Genomic DNA, 21014 nt, shown 5'->3' on the forward strand with positions numbered 1-21014 from the left:
ATCTCATTTTCTGCTGATATCTCCAGTCAAAGGAAAGTCACCTCACCACAGCACAGTTACACGTGAGGACCGGAATAATTCGCATTCTTTATCACAGGTTTGATGCATTTTTTTTAATGAACAGCTATCAATCTCTGCTTCACATTAATATTGTGTGGAAAGAAGTTTAGGTTCTTCCCAAGAATTCTCCCAAGTGTTTGTTTTTGACATTCCTGCCTCCATTGACGGGAAATGCAATGATTTATATTGGGGATTGCCAATCACCCAAGGGAGAATATCCTGCACTGTCGCATTTAGTCCACACAGTTGGCTGGCAACGACGTAAGCTTCGTCCAAGCACAACAGACTATTTAATGGATTTACATTTTCGGGGTCATGGGAATTGAATTCCTTCCTCAACTTCCTCTGTACTGTCACAAAGGCAGATCATTTTATCGACAACACCCAAGATGGGACCACAAAACAATCCATCTTGTTATGAATAAACAAAGAAATGAATATGTTTCATAGACCTTTATTACAATTATGTGAACAAAGTAAGAATGTAAATACATTGAAATAGAAATATTATATTACTGACTGCAATTAACAAGGGTGACACTTTGTGAATCAACAGCCTGTCGGCCACCCACCAATCCAACAACTTAGAGTTGGGTAAAGGAATCAAACCCAGACAAAATATTGTCGTGGAGCCGGGTGTCGGCGGCGAGCATGACCGCTAGGTGGAGCAGTACAGTCGGCTCCACCGAACACCCTGAATCTAGATCGTGGTTCTCGGAGAACTCCGAGAGGCATGGGTCCCTTACAGGACTGTGGTCACCAATACTTCAACGGCATGAGGTAGGCTCCACTTGTCGAACTCAAATTTACCGAAGTACTCACGCCGTCCAACCACACCCTCGGCCGACGCTGTCCGATCCGAGTCGCGGTAATGGCTCGGATACGGCGTTACCGAGCAGAGTTACCAGGGCCGCCGGAACAAATGCACAATTTTCCGCTTCACTATTTTCCAACACGCACCATGCTAAGCCAATGAAAGAAACACAGAAACAAGCTGATACATTCAACAAAATGGATATTTATTTCCACTAGGCAGGGAGGGGAACACCGAAGAGCAGAGTTATCCGACTATAAGAAATGCAGTCAATGTACAAGCGAAAGCACCTAACAATTCTACTTGACAAGACCGGCCTGCACACAGACAAACACCCAAAGAAATGGACCCCGTAGGATTTTTATTGAAGGTTCCCAGCTCGATGAAGATGAGCTGGAAACCAGAGCTATCTTGAACCTGTACACCTCGTGTGGTCTTCGAGGTCCTGGACTGGCAGGACTCGAACCCACAACCACAATGCCACTCCAAGTACCCGGGACGGAGGATGAAGGGCGGACACCAACCAGCACGAGCGCGGACGAGGCAGCGAGCGCCAGCAGGCAAGGCCAGGTGATCCGGCAGACCAACACCAACTACGACCAGTCGGATAGCGCCAAACAATTATTCGCTCCTTCTCCAGAGGGGAGGAGCCACCTCCTCCGACCCACTCTCCCTCACTGGACGGTTTTGGCGCGCAAATGCGCTCGTCGCCCCCGTGATTGGCCAAAAGGGGCGCCAAGTCCTCTGATTGGACCGGTGAGGGGGGGGGGGCGTGGCGGGCGTCACGTTGGACCGCCCCTCAAACAGGAAGAGGAGTAACATTGTCCTGCATGGGCTCTCATTGGCCAACCAACGGTAAACTCGCTCGCATCTCTCTGATTGGTCCAGAGAGACGCCAAGTCCTTCTTGAACTCCGCCCACCGCAAGCGTTATGGTGTCAGGATGGAGCGAAGGCATTGTTGTAATTGTAAGTGATGTCAAAATGTAAAAGAAAACCCTGACTATCAAAATAACTCCACAGTGCACGAACATTTAATTCCCATTAGACGAGGGACGGAACCCTAACGAGAAACACGTACTTACGATATAACTGATCTATAAGGACTCTGGCTGTTGTGTGCTCATGGCTTCCAGATTTGCAACACTATTTCAAAGGTGAGTATGTGACCTCTGTATTCTGAGAGCAACAATATTAAATATAATAATTGAATCTCCTCTTTCTTTCACAACCACCCTCCACCACTCCCAATACACCCATGAATAACATTGAGGGGTGGGGGTGGGGGGGGAGAACTTAAAGAAGTAAAATAATATAACTGCATAATTATAGCAAAATGTGGGGAATAGAGTGTTTCAGTTTTTCTTCATCAAGTGAATCGAGATAAGTTATGATGTAACTGGAAGTGCCTGGATGGTTAAATCCAACCAGAGATGAGCGCAATGGACCAGATGGTTATCCATGCATACAAGATGGTGTCCTGATGGCGAATGCCCGCATTTGCTACAGTGGTCGAAGATGTGCAGTTGCTGTAAAGGAAGAATTCACAAAGGAATTGGTATCACGCCATATCCACACATTTTTATGATATTAAGATTTAACTGGTTTATCACGTGGTCAAATTATTATATTTTCATTCCAAATAACCAGAATGACCAAAATTATTAAAATCATCAATTTTTACTCTCCTTCTCAACAATCACAGACTCTACATTATTGTTCATTCATTATTAAAACATAATAATTTTGTTCATAAATTTACACCTTTTCCAAGCAAAGCTATTCTAATGTGATAACTTTAAATAATAGTTTTGTATCAAAGGATTTCATGTCAATTATTTAAAAGATCTATATCTGACCATTATTTTTTACCTCATTTGATGGAAAAAAGTATCTTCAAGGAATGCTGCAGCGAGTTGATGAACACTGTTTAAATATAAACTGATGAAGTAATCTGTGTTTACACAAATAAATGGTATTTTGGGGGCAAGAAGACACACCAATACTGACGCAGGATTAGAGAGGAAGCAGGTGTGCATAGTGCAATTACCTGGACACAACAATAGAAACGGACAAAAGATGGACAAAATTTGTCGTCTTTTGGGAGAAAGTACAGCACACAGGTTTACTAATCTGAGATACGGATGTTCAGAATGATTGCACAGTGGCTTGCAAAAGTATTCACCCCCAACCAATAATTCCACATTCAAATGAATTACAAAGAAACATGCAAAGAAACAAATGAATTTTTTTTATGAATAACTGAAGAGATCAAACTAAACACTGTTCTCGATTAAGGAGGTTACGTGTTTGGAATACCGATAAAAAAACATATATAAATCAAAATTCACTGGTTGTAAAAGTATTCCGCCCTTTAGGTCAGTACTTGGTGGAAACACCGTTTTAAGCAATGACTGCTACGAGTCTTGTTGCGTAGGTCTCCACCAGCTTTACACAGTGAGATGGTGAAATATTTGCCCATTCTTCACCTGAAACTTGCTCCAATTCTGCCAAGTTTGATGGGGATTGTCGATGGACTGCAATCTTCAAGTCTCGCCATAAATGTGCAATTGAGTTCAAATCAGGACTTTAACTGGGCCACTCAAGAACATTTATTATCTTCTTTTGTCAAGTGAATAAACTCACTGTTCAGCTTATTTAGCGATTAAATAACTGTGGAATAATTCTTCCCACCAAAGAGCCAGAGTGTAATGTACCTGGGTGCTCGTATTGCGAAAGTTTAAAAAAAAAAGTCAAGTGAAAGAAAGTGTGTACATCTGTGTGCTTGGGATCATTGTCCTACTGAAATGTGAATCTCCTTCTCAGTTTCAGATTCATGGCTGACTCAACCAGGTTTTCATTAAGGATTCTGCTGCACTTTGCACTGTCCATTGTTCCTTCTATCCTGACAAGCTTGCCAGTCCCTGCTGATTAAAAGCATCCCCATAACATGATGTTGCCACCACCATGCTTCACAGTAGGGATGGTGTTGACTGGGTGATGTGCAGTGTTCGGCTTGCTCCAGACGAAACGCTTAAAATTTAGACCAAAAAGTTCAATTTCCGTCTCGTCTGAACACAAAACTTTTCTCCACGTGCCTGCAGTATCATGACGATGTTTTTGCAAGCTCCCGAGGAGATATTATATGGATCTTTTTCAGTAATGGCTTCTTTCTTGCCACCTGTCCAGAGGCCAGCTTTGTGAGGGGAATGGGATATTGTTGATTGATGAACACTGACCCCCATCTCAGAGATAGAGCCTTGCAGATCTTTCAAAGTCATTGTTGGATTTACAGTGACATCACGAACCAGTTTCCTGCTTGCTTGGCTGCTGTGTTTGGATGGGCAACCTCATGTGGGTAGAGTCTGTGTGGTATGATACATCTTCCACTTCTTAATGATGGATTTCACCGTACTCAAAGGGATAATGAGTGACTTTGAAATCTTCTTATGACCCTCTCCTGAATGGTGCTTCTCCACCACTATATGTCTTACTACTTTGGAAAGATCCTTTGTCTTCATGTTTGCCTTGTTGGTTGACCAAGTGAGTCACATCTTAAAACTTCTTGGATAAGTGTGGGAGCTTAATTAAGTTAAACCACTGATTACATACAGGTGAAACCTTTACACTTATTTTGCAACCTTTCAAACAAATAATTTGCTTCTGAAGTGATTTCGTGTTAATTAAAGGGGTTGAATACTTATATATTATAACTGAGAATCACCTGATTTTCTCTGTTAATCAAACTTATTCACATTTTATCTGCATTTTCTTTGGCTTTATATCACTTTGGACTACTTTGTGAAATCTCTCTATATTAAGTTTGATTTGAAGTCATCATGAAATAAACTCAGGTGGCATCAAATTGTGAAAACTTTGGAGGGGGGTGAATACTTTTGTAGGCCACTGTAAGAATGAGGTAATAGTCCAAAAATACCAATTTCTGATAATTTCCAAAATCTAAATATCTATATTTGGCAAAAAAAAAGATTTCATGACTGTGTGTATGTATGTATATATATATATATATATATATATATATATATATATATATATATATATATATATATATATATATATATATATATATATATATATTTATGGAGATTGGAGAGGGCATGGATGTGTCCCACAACAGTGGTGGGAGGAGAGTGGCAATATGTGGTGAGAATTGAGCATTCACTGAGTGTTGCTGTGATAGCTCAATTGCCAGAGAACTGGTGTGGTTAGCTACGTTAGCTGCATGTCCTTGGTGTGATCCCTGGTCTGAGCAGTTGATTTTTCTCACATCCAAAACTTGATGATTTTCAATGCTGTCCAGCCTAGTATATTACATATACGAGAAGCACCCACTCCCTTCAGCCAGTAATACCCAACGAGAGGGGGGTTGTGTTATTATACTTATTCAAATGTGTCGTTCAAAATACCTCTCCAAAATATCTTTTGCTACATAATTCAAAACACCTCACTGCACTTGAAAACGTGGGGATAGGAAAGGTGGGTGCTGTAATTTGTGTATATATATATATATATATATATATATATATATATATATATATATATATATATATATATATATATATATATATATATATATATATACATATTTTGTGCTATAAAGTGCTGTAATTTATTGTGCTATCAAGAGTGAGTACTTGTAATAAGGTTGGGAACCCTCTCCCACCTGGAGTGGTGTGACATGATGCACATTCACATCAAGAATTTCCTCCTCTTCCATCCCTAAGACCACTGACAAAGGTAAAAACACCCCGATGCACTAATTGGGATCATGATGATCCTATGTACCAAGTCCAGATGTAATCGGCCCAGAATTATCGGAGGAGTAGCGGGACAAAACACAAACATACACCGATCCATGAATCCTGCAAGTAAGGATACTGAGATAATGAGAAATAAAAACCTTAGCATTCCTTGGATGACTATATCTCACTCGTATAACTCTTTAAACACCCCTCGGACATCAATTTGATCCCTGAGTCAACTCACTGTTGAGCATATTTATTGTTCAAGTTAAAAAAAATGTCAAGTGCAAGAAAATAATTTCACACCTGCAAACAGACGTCTCAAACGTTGTCAGTGAATTTGCACCAGAGTGTCCTGGGGTTTGCGAGTTTGTTGTTGGTGACGTCGTTCCACCAGGGTGTCCTGGGGTTTGTGAGTTTGTTGTTGGTGACGTCGTTGCACCAGAGTGTCCTGGGGTTTGAGAGTTTATTGTTGGTGACGTCGTTGCACCAGAGTGTCCTGGGGTTTGAGAGTTTATTGTTGGTGACGTCGTTGCACCAGAGTTTCCTGGGGTTTGAGAGTTTATTGTTGGTGATGTCGTTGCACCAGAGTGTCCTGGGGTTTGAGAATTTATTGTTGGTGATGTTGTTGCACCAGAGTGTCCTGGGGTTTGAGAGATTGTTATTGGTGACATTGTTGCACCACTGATTCCTGTGGTTGGTGAATTGGTAGTTGACGACCATTGTGGTTTCCACCGGTGGGAAATATCTGTGTTTGTTGGAGAAACAATGTTGGTAAGTTAACCATTTTGAGCTCTGAAATGGCAATAAGTCATAACACAATCATTGTGAAATGTTTTAATATATTCTTCTTAATTGTATCCAACTGTTGTCCCATGGCCTGTTTGTTGCTTTTGCTCTTCCATGATCCTTGCTGTTTCATAGAAAAGAAAAGTGATGAACATTGAATAACACAGTCTCAGACATTTGTCAGGCCCTCTCTTTCTCTTTTGTTTTTCTCTCCATATCCCTCTGCTTTGGTGGTCATATGGCAGCTTAGCTGCCAGGGGAGCAATCATTTCTTGAAGCGCGACTGTGTCGCAGATGCAGTGCCCCTCTACCAGTACACACACTGGAACTGGTGCTCATTTCGCCGACCTTGGAAGGATGACAGACTGAGTCAACCTCCTGGTGTTTTAATTCAGCGGCCGACAGGGCTTGAACTCAGGACCCTAGGATCCCGAGCCACCACCCTAACCACTGAGCCAACACCAGGCTTACTCCCTCTGTTTTGATGACGAATAGCCAAAACTAGCGTTATGGATGAGTTGATTGGAGAGATTCTGGGATTAAGTCAAAACCTCGATGGTGGAGGGTGCCCGGCTGATGATCCAGATGGTCAGTCAACATCTTCATTGAAAAAAACACTTCTTCCTTCTTCCTTTAAAAGCTTTTGAAAACATATTAAAAGCTTCAAATCCCTTACTTCTCTGGCATCAGCTTGCCACGTGTTCTTCTTCCTCAGGATTTATTCTTCCTCTTCCTCAAATAGCATATTTTGGAAACCTGTTTCGAACGAAAGTGCATGGTCTGTCATCCATCTTCCAGTTCCCACAGCATGACATTTCTCCCTGCCTTCAACAACAATTATATCCACCATCCCATGATCTTTATCTCATAATGTTAAATGTGGGTATCTTGAGAACTCCAGTTTGCAGAAGTTGTCTGCACTCAACAATCAAATCTCCTTCAGATTATTCTAGTGTCAAAACTCTCCGTGTCAGTATCCTCCCCTAAATCTCCTCCAAGGCCGCATCCTTTAAACCCCACTCCTTCTATGTGTGCACCTCTTCAGCATCTCTCCACTTCATATGTCACCCCTTTCTGCATCTCCTCTCACGCCACCCTCTCCAAACAGCCCCTTCACCCCATCATCTCCAAGCTTCCACACTCACCCCACCCCTCACATATTCCCCCAGCCCACCCCTCAATGCGACCCCCTCTCAGATTCTTCCTCGTCCTGCACCCTTTCAGCTTCCCTTTCCCTGCAAATGTCTCCTGCTTTTCCTCTGCTCCAATTGGTTCATCTGATCATATGCTTGTGAGAGTCAACATCTCTCTGGTTTGACTCAGAGAGCTGCCTCGGTACTGGTGTATCTGGCGGTTCACTCAAGCAGACTGCAAGCAGCCATGTCCTTTCAAGACTGGTCCTACATATCTACTGCCCCTGGTATTAGCTCAGCCAGGGAATTCTTCCACAGATTCCTGCTCTTCCTTATGCATAAGATTCATTCCATCTCTTCTTTAGTTATCTTTCCCTTCTTCGTGCCCAAGGTACATTGAATCCCATGATGTGGCACTGGCTCTGAAACAACTTGCCTTCTCTTTCTGGAAGACAAATCTGACCAAAGGCAGATGCGATCTCAGCGCATTCCAAAAAGCCCGCAACAACTCTCAGAAGAACCAGCAAACAACATTTGTCTAACCTCAAGATTGAACTTTCAAACTTGCCTCTCTCCTGAAAAAGCTGGTGGAAGCTTGTTAAGCCTATCTGGTATATGCTCCCCTTCCATGGCTTCTCTCACTGCACACGGCACCACAGCCAATTCCACTCGTTTGAAGGCCGAATACATAAATTGTGTTTGTTCCCAAATGTTGTGTTTCCAACCCCTCACTCTGTGTACCAACCCTTACCAGTTGTGCCCAACTGCTCCTGGACTGCATCTTTCACAACTGAGAAGGTGGAGAAGTTTCTGGCAACCCTCAACTCTGCTACCGGACTGGACAGCATCAGCTCAAGTGTCCTAAAAACCTGCTCTGCTGCTCTTGCACTTCCTCTCTCTGTCCTTTTCATCCTGTCATTTGCACTCAGTCATCTTCGAAATGCTTGGAAATCAGCCAACATCATTGCACAACTTAAAAGGTGCAAAAATGGATCCTCTAAACTACAGACCTATTCGCTTACTTCCAATCATCAACAAGGTCATGGAATCCATCATTGGAGGTGATATGAAATCCTTCCTTTTCTCCAACTACCTCATATTAGATCACCAATTTGGATTCAGACCAGGTCACTCTGCCTTGCACATGCTGCTTCTACTCAGCCAACAATGGATGGAGGTCAGACGTGAAATCAGGGCTATCTCTCTTGACATATCTCGTGCTTCCGATAAAGCCTGTTATCCCACCTTTCTCTCCAAACTCTCTGCCTCTGATGTCCAAAGCCAACTCCACACATGGCTCCCTGACTTCCTCTTGTCTCGTAGCCAATGTGTGGCTCTCAACCGCATCCTTTCTTCCCCTCTGTCTTTCAAAGCTGGAGTGCTCGAAGGCAGTGTTGTAGGCCCTAGTCCTGTTACTCATCTTCATCAATAATCTCTCTTGACTCTCTGGAAAATCCTCTTTATCTATTTGCTGATAATTCCACCCTGTGTCGTGACATCCCTCATCCTTCAAACAGGCAGGCCACAGCCTCTTCCCTCTCTTCAGACCTTGAAAAAACATCACAAACTGGTCAAACACTTGGAATGTGTCTTTCAATCCTGACAAATCTTACAATCTCACTCTTTCTCTCTCCGAAAAGACCATTTGGCAAACCCCACTCTCTACTTTCTTAACAATACTCTTGAGGATGTCCAGTCATGCAAAGTCCTGGGTCTCACTTCCAGCCACTATCTCTCTTGGGGAAACCACATTTTAAAGTTGGCCTGCAAAGCCAGTCAGCAACTGGGCATCCTCCATCATGCAAATTCCTTTCTTGTCACACCTGAACTCCTGTCCAACTACAAAGCCTTCAACCACTGCTTGATGGAGGACTGTTCTCCCCCCTGGGCCCGGCTCCCCTGCCTCACATCTTTCGCAGCTTAATGCCATGGAAACCAAGGCCTTCAAGATTATTGTAATCTCCCGTGCAAAAGCAGAGTCTCTGCTCTTTACAGGCTTTGTCGCCCCCTCCCCAAGTTTTGTAAGGCGTGCACAATCCAGCATCAACCCCTGATGGTGAAACTATCTAAATCCAAGATCACTGCTCACTCTTTGTTGTCGTTTTTTTCCTGCCTGTGAAACCAACTTCCACATTCTCTTCAATCTCATCCTCCCCTCTTGGTCATCAAGACAGCTGTTTACCACAATCTCAGTTCATCCCCAATCCAAAACCTTGATATTTTCTATCTTCGTTAACCCCAGCCCAGTTTCCACTCTTGAGAGTGTCCTTTTGTATCTATCTTGTCCACCCCCCACATCCTTTCCTGTGCCCCATTTATCCACACACCCATTAATTGTCCAAGTCTACCGCTGTCTTGTCCTTCAATGAAGCTGTTGGTGCCCCCACCCTCTCTCCTGTTCCTCTTCTCCTGTTAAGTCCTGATCCCTATCGTGTATTTGCTCTTCCATGAGCCTTGACTCAGTCTACAAAAAAGAATAAATTTCAGGCACTCAAAAAGCTTAACAAATTCTTCACATCTTTCTGTCTCAATCTCCATATCTCTTCCCCAACCTTTCCACCTCCACTCTCTCTGTCTGTCTCTCTCCATCTCTGTCTGTCTGTCTCTGTCTGTCTCTCTTCACACTGGGTACTTTGCATTTGCCTCGCTCAGTGTTTGTCAGAACATGGATTTATAATTTGTTCAGGATGCTAGTAAGACCCACCTATTTATCATGAAAGACATTGAGGTGTTTTTAATGTGAACTAGCAAATCCCAGCAGAAAAGATACCCAGCTTAGTGTGCTTTTAAGGGATGGCACATCGAGTGATGCAGTAGTCGATACAATAAAACCTAAAGGGTCTGTTTCTCCTCTGTATGAACATAACCTTACATCATCAATTCATTGTCTACACACCACACAAACACAAACACCACCACACAAACACAAACACACCACCACGCAAAATATTCCACAAAAGTACTGTCGAGGGTCTACGATCTCTGATTGCTCTTTCCAGTTAGTCTCGCCCTGAAAGGTTTGTGAGACGATTGTAACGCCCGTATATGTCTGTCTGTCTGTTTGTGTGTCGACGTCGATAAATTTTCGCTTTAAAAATGATTTTATCTGCAACTGCTTGTCTGATCGATGCAAAACATTAAACAAAAGAGAGACTCCCATGGAGAATATTTCATTGATAACTCTGACATCAAAGGTCACATGGAATGGCAGCCATTATTGAATTAAAAGAAAAACTTGGATATATTCCCCAAAACCACTGAAAGAAAAAAATTGAAAGTTGATGCATGTCATCATCTCCCCATTGGGTTTATAGGGTAATAACAATGAGATCATTGGTGAAGTGGTATTCCAGCCATTAATTGGTTGAATCGAAATCCTAAAGTATCTGAAAAATTTGAAACTTCAGATATCTGATCAAAGACCTGATGAGAGTGAGGAATTACATTTATGATGTCATTGGTCACGTGGTCTGGCACCCACATTGGAATGAAAATAAAAACGTTTTAAAAAAGTGTCTTCTCCATACCGCTTAATCGATCAATCCAAAACTTCATACACACACACACGCGCACACGCACGCACGCACGCACGCACACACACACACACACACACACACACACACACACACACACACACACACACACACACACACACACACACACACACACACACCATTGGGATTAGAATTCGTAATTTTTTTTCACATTCACCTTCATTGACACAATTTAGCCTCAATGTGCATAAAAATGGTTGTTAAATATGCTAATAATCAATCAGTAATCAATAACGCTACATACAATGGCAATGTATGTGACATAATAGAATGATGTATGTGACATGGATGATACGGATACATGGGCAGTAATTGCAGCATGTTTCGTTAACGATGGTATTATTGATCAGAATGAGCGTGCAAGGTGAGACAATGCGTTCTTACCGAGCACCGTTCTCATTAATTAGGTTTTGTGATTAAAATCTTTCAAGACATTTGACTCACCCTCAAAATTTATCAGGAGGACAATATCTCTGCGCCTGATGTATTGTCGCTTGTGAAGATGAACATGAGGGAGGAATGTCCTGTACCCATAACCTGGTCCACGGTAGTAGGTGCTTCCATTATTATACACTTGGTGACCAACTCTGTCTGGCCGATCCCACCGGAAAACAATAGAACCTGCAGGAAGAAATGCACAAAATTAAAATTTAGGATGATACTTACCAGTGGATGAGTGCATTTAAGATGTGTACAAAAAAAAACAACCAAACAAACAGCCATTTTCCCCTGCTGAGCAGGGGTTAGCTTTTTTGCAGGCTCCATGCAATCATGCTTCCCTTCTTGAGGCAATGTTTTATGGACGGATGCCCTTCCTGACGCCAACCCTGGTCCTGACACACAGGGATATGGTACACCTATTCTAACCGGGGCATACACCGGGACAAGTACACTGGTGCTCATTTCGCCAACTTCGGAAGGATGACAGGCTGAGTCAACCCCCTGGTGTTAATTCAGTGGAAATGGGGCTCAAACACAGGACCCTAGGATGCCGAGCCAGCCCCCCTAACCACTAAGCCAATACCAGGCTATTATTTAAGACTAGCCGAAACCCCGTCACAGACGGATTCCGTTCCATGAGCCCAATATGACAACCAGTGGCGGCTCTTGTAAGAGCCGGATCCCAGTCGATGTACTCCATGGCCTTACCTCTTGAGGCCTACAAAACGTCCTTGTACACGACATTTTTGGTGTACACTACTCCTTGTGAAGAAGTCCCCTGATTTGTGCACGTGTCTACTTTGACTTACAAACACCGTGTCAAAACTTCTCAGGTCACAGTACCGAGAAAAACGTGACGCGACCGCGAGGAGGAGCACAAAATTGGTCCTTCAGTATTAATATCGTGATGGAAGATACAATGTTTCTTGTGACATTTTTTTGTGTCAAATTCACATTCTGAGGTAGTCATCATGTGCAGAAGAGGGTTTTACATTGCAGACGCTATTTTCGAGGAGTGGAATTACACCTCTCAGCGGTGGCGGTCTGTCAACGACAGACGTAATGACGTCAGTGAATGACCGATGATGCCATGACGTCCTTACGCCTCTCAGCGGTGACGTCACACGTCGCCATGTAAACGAATGTAAAACGAAAAGTGTTTATTCTGCTTCAGAGTTGAAGTTTGACTGTTGCGATGCACTCTTACAGGTACGAAGTTTCTTTCAGTCCAGGTCACGGTACCGAGAAAAACGTGACGCGACCGCTAGGAGGAGCACAAAATTGGTCCTTCAGTATTAATATATAGATGTGTACAGTGGGAAAAATATTGTTGCGGTTCTTGGAACCGCATGCATCCAACAGATAGTGGTCCCAAGACAGTTATTCCATAATTATACGTGTCGATAGTCCTTCCATTTTGTCTAGCGGGACAACAGGGGCGTGCGTTGTGATGATCTCATCGCTTGGTTTGCTTACATCAATTTATTTTCTTCATTTCATCCCTACTCTTCTTTTCTGATTATTCCTGAGGTAAATCTGAGCTACATGCGTCCTTCGCTGTGAGATGGGTCCTCTCGGAGGCCAGTGCGTGCGGTGCCGCTGCGAGGAAACGATGACGCGCGAGCATTAACAGTGCAGAGCCCCCGTTCCCAAGCGAGCCCTCAACACAACGTGTGCGGCGAGTCATACAGTGCCCTTGGCAGTTCTGGATTATCGACTCGAGCTTCCCCTGATCTGGGGAAGATTGCCAGTTGCATTAAAAAGGCATACGAATGAATATCTCTTCGGAGGCTGCATGAATGGTGTTTTTCACAACACAGGAAACACAGCCAGCACGATGCCCACGATGCACGAAACGCATACGGAGGCCGATAAAGGAGACTCTACGCCACGTTGGGTGGGATGCGAGGGTGTGAAGTAAAAGCGGCGCGTTCCTTTTCAACCAAATATCTGATACATATTGGCTTTCGCCCCGCGCACACGCGAGCAGAGTCATGCGGACGTGAGCGCTGGCCACGTGCGTAATGGCTGAACCCCGCACACTGTATGGAATGTGCTTGAAGGCAGATACGTACGCAACTCGCGACTTTGTTATCATACAAAGCAGGTTACGAATGCACCATTCGCGACTTTGTATCGTATTTCCTCAATATCTGACACATATCGGTGTTCGCCTCGCGCACACGCTAGTAGAATCGGGAAAACGGGAGCACTGACCACGTGGGTCATGGCGATTCCGCGCATACTGCGCGAAACTTTCATGGATTTCTCCATAACAAGGTACCTTCGGCCCTCGCGGGCAGCAGCAGATTCCCCACGGATGGTGAAGTCTTCTCGTCGCCATGGCCAGCGAAGCTGCGACCGAGCAGGGGAATGTTGTACAGTGCGGGCCACATTGGCGAACGTGGAGCAAGCACATTGATCAGCGCTGGTCAGACGCCCGAGTGGGCATGCGGGATCCTCGGCCGGTCGTCAGGGCACGGCCCGGGGGTTTTTGCCGGATGATTCATGCGCCAAGTTCGGTGTGGGCGATTCGTGTCATGTCATGGGGTCAGAGCAAAATATTTTCGCTGTCTGAGATGACCTTTCCAGAAACGGAGTGTTGCGGTTTCCGACCAAATTTATTGGGCCGCGTGAGGGGTCAGGGCCAATCGGAGCGCCCGATTCAGGTGATGACGCTTCGCTTCGGGGTGGCCCCCCGCCCTGAGCTGTGAGTCCTACAAAGATCAGAGCGGTCCCTCCGCTTCTCTCTCTCTCGCTCTCTGCCCGACATCACCACGACCCACCTCCTGCTGTCTGGACTCCACCTCCTCGTCTCTGCCCACACGACGTTGACCCCACCTGCCTACCTGTTCCCGCCTCCCACTCCATCCACGCACTCTGGACTCCGCCCCTTCTCCACTCAAGCCCCTCCTTCGCGCCCACGGTCGCCACATGCGCTGCTGAATCCAGCGATGACGTGCCAGCTTTCGGGTACCACACCACGGAGCATTCCCCCCCCACCCCCCGAAATGTATTGGTGGCGCATTCATGCAATCAAGTACAAAGGAACCGAGATCGTAGTATAAACTCCTCTCGCTTCTTGTTTCAATACTTTCTCTTCATCGGGTTTTCTGTGTCTGTGTGTGTGTGCGTGTATGTGTCCTGTGTGTGTCCTGGCGCCTGTCTGCTTAAGTAAGACTGCAGAAGATCGTTATTGTTATCATTATTATTGTTATAATTTTTGCGTTAATTCTGCTCTGTGTCCCCTTTTGTAAATTGCCTGTAAATAAATCATCATTAGCAATGTTCCCAGCTAGTTTTTGTGGTTTCTTTCATTGATCCAGCATGGTCCGAATCCTAGCCGAGCCGGGACTTTATTCTCAACGATCCGTTCCTTTTAGCCAGTACGTCCTTGGCAGTGTCACTCGGCTGCATCCAAACTGGTAAAGTGATCCGATCCGGTAGAGTGATCCGGTTAGGACAAGGCGTACCGAGGGCGTGTTCCCTGGTAATTAAACCACGTGATTAATTAGGTAACCCGATTAACCCATAGACGGGAGGACCCCAGGTCACACGGTTGAGTTATTGGCGTCCACAGTCGGTTAAGCGACCTGCCGCATCACGGAATTATCCGTGTACGACGGCCTACAATTCCGGGGAGTCTGGTGAGAGCCGAGATAGCTTTCCTCACCGAGTCGACTTCTCACCCGAACCCGGCCCGCAACAATATTATGAACGTAGATATAGCCATAATGAGATAAATGGGAGTGTGTAGAATGTGGATGTGAAGAGGAAGCATAAACAAACCATTAAAAGATGTTGTTAAATCTGGGTCTGTGGTGATACTGTGAGTACTGGACATACGGAGTCGTACATCACTGTGTTGGTCCATCACAGACATCGTGATCTGAGAAGAAACGAAAATCTGAATTGACACTGCATCACAATGAAGATCAAGAAATACATTGATCCTTCCCGCCACCCCACCACCCCCCCCCCCCCCCCCCACTTTTTTTTTTTAACTCCAGTATCAACACTCTAGTTGCAGCATCCCAAAGTTACGTACCTGTTTCCAGGGACAAGGCCACTGCAGGTCTTCATCTTGATCTCCACTTGTCAAATGAACAAACAAACCAATGCTTTCACTGTTTTGGTACATTCCATTGGGGTACATACTTAGCTGGAAAGAGTACCCCTCAGTGCTGTTAAAGCGTTGGCTGTAGATTGCTGATCCTGCTGGAGTTTTGTCAAGAATGGAGGTAAAGTTCGGTATGTGCCAAATATGTGCGAAGCAGGATACTTCCATCAATGTGAGGTCATCCACTGCCCAACCCCCTGCCTCTGCCGAAACTCCAGCCACTGCATGCAAAGCCAGCCGGAAAGGACTGCTCTCAGACAGCGGTACTTGCGTGAGTTTCCACTGATTAATATTGGTGGCTGGTATGTTGGAGACCACTTTAAACTGTGAGGAATTTGAAGGATGACTAACAGCAATCTGGAGCTTGTCATCAGGACTGCCTCTGTGCTGGTAATATATCTGCAGGCATTGTTGGTCCTTTTGGGGCCGCAGCACACGGGTCTCAATTACTGCCAGGTCACCGGGACTCGCTGCAGTGCTGTTGAACAACAAGAATGGACCCCCATCTGTGGAGGAAAGAAAGGTCATACCTTGGAGATTCAAAACCGTGAAAACTGTTGATCATCTATCGTCTGACATTGTGCTGTTCTGCAACCAATTTTTAAATTAGGCTTTGTTACATTGAGATTTGGTTAAATTGTGTACAATATAGCATTTTTTTAAAGATAATTGCGATTGAACAAGATTACAAAACAAGCACAATTTCTCAAGCCCTCGTTTATAATTAACCAATTCATTAAAGCTGTTGTTAACTCATAGAAAACTGGATATACAACACCACATGTAAAATTGATCATTTCAAAAAGATTTCAGCTGAGGAGGATAAGGCTGACAGGATGGCCGAGCCTGAGAGATACCCACTCTCGCCTCTAAAGTGTCAAACTTTGATGAAAATCCCGACTCAGCTATACACTGCCATCCTGGAGTGATTCACAGGCATGGTGACACATCAATGTGTGTGACATTCCTCGGATAGATGTTAAACGCGTATCCCGTCTGCCAGCATTCGTTTTTGGATATAAAATATCCCATGGTATCCTTCGTGAAGAATAGGCGAGCTATCACCGGCACCCTGGCCAAATTCCAAATTCCTGCCTTAACTAGACGAATGTCAGGCTTGGCCAACCGGTTCGTTTAGACTTGGTCCAAGCTATCCTTGGCCGACCCCACAAGAAAGGTGGGATATTGGTGGCCGTTAAAGGAGTAAAAGAAACTGAGGATGATAACAGGTCTAAACTCACCATCTATTTCACTGGTGAAAATATCTTCAGTGGTTCCAGAGACCCAATGCCAGTCAGCATCATCGGCTGCGATCTGCACCATGCCACAGATGGTGACGTCATCAAAGGTACATCGGTCCAACAAGGCCAATGATGAAGCTGTGGTCAAAAGGGTGGTATGCTGTCAGTGAGTGAGCATAATTGTCAGGACAAAGTAATGAAACAAAATTAAATTAAGCTGTTAGCATTGTTGGCATTAAATTAAGCATTGTCGAGGCTCGTTGAAAATGAGTACGAGTACACTGAACGGATCAGGACACAATAGGACAAAAGGAACAGTGGTTTCAAAATTGGCCTCCAAAGCCAGGCACCGACTGGGTATCCTCCATCGTGCAAAGTGTTTCCTTGCCATACGCAAGCACCGATCCACCTCCAAGGCATTCATTTGCAGCTCAATGAAGTACTGCTCTCGCCTTTGGGTTGGCTCCCCTGTCTTACATCTTGCTCAGTTTGATGCCGTGGAAAGAAAAGCTTCCAAGGTCATTGGAATTTCTCACGATGAAGCTGAGTCGATGGGTCGATCGCTTCACCAATTGCCCACAGGTTGGTGGCCTTTCTGTCCTCTTCCACATCATTTCTAATCTTGCACCCTCTGCTCTGTCCATGCTTTGTCCCCCCTCAGGTATCTGCAGGACACACACAGTCCACCAGCAACCCCCTCCTTGTGAAACTGTCTAAATCTAGAACCACTGCTCACTGCCAATCATTTATTCCTCCTTTTTTTCCACCTATGGACCCAACTTCTATCCTCTCTTCAATCTCATTCTTCCCTCGAGATCTTCAAGTCAGCTTTTCACCACCATCTCAAATCATCACCATCTAAAATCATGAGCTTTTCTACACCCGTTAAAACCACCCCACCCCCCACAAAATTTTTCTTATGTATCCATATTGTCCACCCTTTGTGTTCTCCTCTACCCTTCGTCATTACATGCATCCATTTTTCGTCCATATCCGCATACTTTTTCCCTCCACCCTGCTGTTGCTGTTTCCCCTTTCTCCTCCTGTTTCCTTTGTTGCGTTGCATCCTGATTTGTTCTGTTCTACGGCCCAGAGTGTGCAGTAAAACAAGCTCGAATGAGCTAAGATCCTCGTCCTCTTAATGATGACGTCATAAAAACGAATATGACGTCATTGTGATGTATCAGGTTTGCGATAAATTAATTATCTGTGCTCATGCCCGGCTTGATTCCCGCAAACAAAATTTAAACAGCTTGCCTAGTTTCGGAGGTAATGGTATAGGCGATTTCCATTAGCGGCGATATGACGTCAACTTTTTTTTCTCGGAAGAATTTCCAAAATCGGAGATGGTTTATGTCTGCGCAGGGTATTTTTACATATATATATATATATATATATATATATATATATATATATATATATATATATATATATATATATATATATATATATATATATATATATATATATATATGCCAAGTTTCAGGAAGTTTCGATGAAAACTGTAGGCTGTGAAACAAAACAGTCCACAAGAAGAACAACAACGTGAGTAAGACTTAGAGATCCTCTACGAGGATCTAAAAACAAAGTGTACAGAGAGGGGAGAAACACCAACAGCAGAGTTGAAAGCAAAGACAGAGGTAAACTTGGTGAAACAATGGGAGTGGGGAGGAATGGAGGGCAGGACAGGATTCACAGGGTGGACAAGATGGATACAGAAGGAAACTCTCAGGTGGAAAACTGGAAATATGGACTGGCTTTGGGTCAGATGAGGTTGAGGAGCGAGGGGGGGGTTAGCGAGGATAGAAAATATCATGGTTTGGATTGGGGACAATCTGATCGAGATTGTGGTGACCAGCTGTCTTGACGACCTGGAGGGTAGAATGATATTGAAAAGAATGTGGAAGTTGGTTCCACAGGTGGAAAAAGGAGGAACCAATGAGTGGACGTGAGCAGTGGTTCTGAATTTTGAGCGTTTCACCAGAAGGTGGTTGATGGTGGACAGTGTGTATTCTGCATAAAACCTGTGATGGACAAAGCATGGAAACAGCAGAGGATGCATGACCAGGAAGGATGTGGTAGAAGATGGACAGACAATCGATTTGTCTGCTGTGGCGTAGTGATGGGTCCAAGAACTCAGCTTCATCATGGGAAATTCCCATGATTTTGAAAGGCCTTGGTTTCCAAGGCATCAAGTTGACCAAGATCTGAAGCAGGGGAGTCAGCCCAGAGTTGAGAGCAGTAATGCATTAAACTGCGGAAGAAGGCCTTGTCGGTGGACATGAGTTCAGGTGTGCACACAATAACTGTAAGGGATTTTTCTCATGACGAGAAACTCCTAAGATGGCACAACTTGAGGCTTGCCAGTTAAGCAGAACCATGGACAACTTCGAGACGGCTGTCGTGGTTGTATTGTGGGATACAATCCTTCAAAGAATTAACACAACAAGCAAAGAACTTCAAAACATTCAGGTAGAACTGGGCATGATTAGCACACTGTTTAAATCACTCATTAATACTGTTTCTGGGATCTGAGGGAACTTTAACACTTTTTAGGTTGAAGCTAAACGTCTAACGGAGATAGACAGCGACAGGGTCGATTCCAGGGAGACAAAAACAAAGAAGAGAATGTTTGGAGAGCCGGTGACGGAGGTGAGACGATGGGGACGAGAGGCATTAATCATCATGCAAACTCACTCCACAATCTGTGATCATCAGACGTAACGATCATCATCAAACAATCAGACGTAACGAAGCACTGGACAGAAAATTTGGATTCATATGCAAAGTTAGCTCTTTTAGCCACACAGAGATAATAAATGCTTCTGGTGAGTTGATGCACATTTATCCATGGGAATTTGAAAGGGGCCTCACAGATGAATTCTGCCATTTCAAGTCAGTTATTCATAACAAGGACAGCCTAACATCTGCGAAAGAAGATGCTAAAAAAGACGAGGGATCTCAGCCTGTCTTATTCGTTCCCCAACATTGACATTTGTCTGACAATGTACATGTGCATCCCTGCATTCAGGAGAAAGGGGAAGATCCTTTGTAGTTCCGAAACAGGTGAAGAATCATCTGTGAACAACAATGGGCAAGAAAAGACTGAATGCCATTTGTGTACTTGCAATTCAGAACACATTCATCACATCCCCATCATTTGATGACATTGTTGAGGAAGTCTCCATCAGCAAGAGACGACGGGACGCTTCTGTGATCTACCATCAAACAGGTTAAGAAATGATTAATTAGCGGTAATTAATTATGTATTGGTTACTTATTTATGTATTATAATTAATAAAGTAGTTTATTGTCACTCTGTGCATGCTCTCTCCTGGCTCGATCTCCGTCTGGGTTGTATTACATTTAGGATTGGAGTGATACTTTTCATATCTGTGCGTGGTACGTGCGGTAATTAGAGGGTCGAGGGGGCTGAAAGGATCGTGGGCTTCAGGCCCACGGACTCTTTAACCTGGCCCTGCTTGGAGACATGAAGGGGTCAAAAATCGTGAGTCCATACTCACTGCAGACTGGGTCCACTTGTGGCCCCACTTGTGTTTTTTTTTAATCCTCTTTCACCTTGCTCTTTCATGAGTTTTATATCCAAAACAAATGAATGAAATACCTGGGCAGATCACTCAAACCTGCACATGATGGTATTTGTGCCAAACTCATTATTCATGAATAGGTATGGATCTGTCCCATTGACTGCATGTGATTTGGCCCTCCACGTTTCCTGGTCTATTGTACCAAGTTGGTGAAAGTGTTTACGTCCTTGGCACATTGGGGATGTGATTGTATTCCAAGACTGATAAAAACTGTGTGAATGGAAACTGTAATTCTCAATAATAATTATTAACAGTTACTTGTAAGTCGTATATGTTTGTTATTTTACATCAAAGGAGGAAATAGTGTATTGATTACCTTTCATAACAAAGAATCAAACCATTGAAAAGCAATTTTTGCTCACATTTTCAAGATGGTATAAAATGTTTTGATGTGATGTGTTCACCTCCTGTCCATGTCCTTTCTTACAAACAAATTTGTTGGAGAATCTGCTTGGAATGATGTCATGTTCAGTTGAATATGTTTCTTGATTTA

At 44.1% G+C, this 21014-nt stretch overlaps 1 protein-coding gene across 2 annotated transcripts in view; it reads right to left on the reverse strand.

The window, feature by feature from the left end:
• Nucleotides 1-498: 498 nt before the first annotated feature.
• Nucleotides 499-21014, reverse strand: part of LOC147019850 (meprin A subunit beta-like) — a 42796-nt gene continuing 22280 nt past the window's right edge. For both annotated transcript variants that reach the window (XM_085894622.1, XM_085894623.1), the window contains exons 9-14: nt 16914-17051; nt 15601-16178; nt 15342-15441; nt 11556-11732; nt 5942-6383; nt 499-2401 (exon numbers count right to left, since the gene is read on the reverse strand). In XM_085894622.1, coding sequence (XP_085750748.1) covers nt 2290-2401; nt 5942-6383; nt 11556-11732; nt 15342-15441; nt 15601-16178; nt 16914-17051 — 1547 coding nt within the window. In that variant the 3' untranslated portion in view covers nt 499-2289. The remainder of the gene's footprint in view (nt 2402-5941; nt 6384-11555; nt 11733-15341; nt 15442-15600; nt 16179-16913; nt 17052-21014) is intronic.

Source organism: Eptatretus burgeri, chromosome 9 (genome assembly GCF_056783735.1).
Source record: "Eptatretus burgeri isolate ZD-2024b chromosome 9, Ebu_testis_v1, whole genome shotgun sequence".
NCBI lineage: Eukaryota > Metazoa > Chordata > Myxini > Myxiniformes > Myxinidae > Eptatretus > Eptatretus burgeri.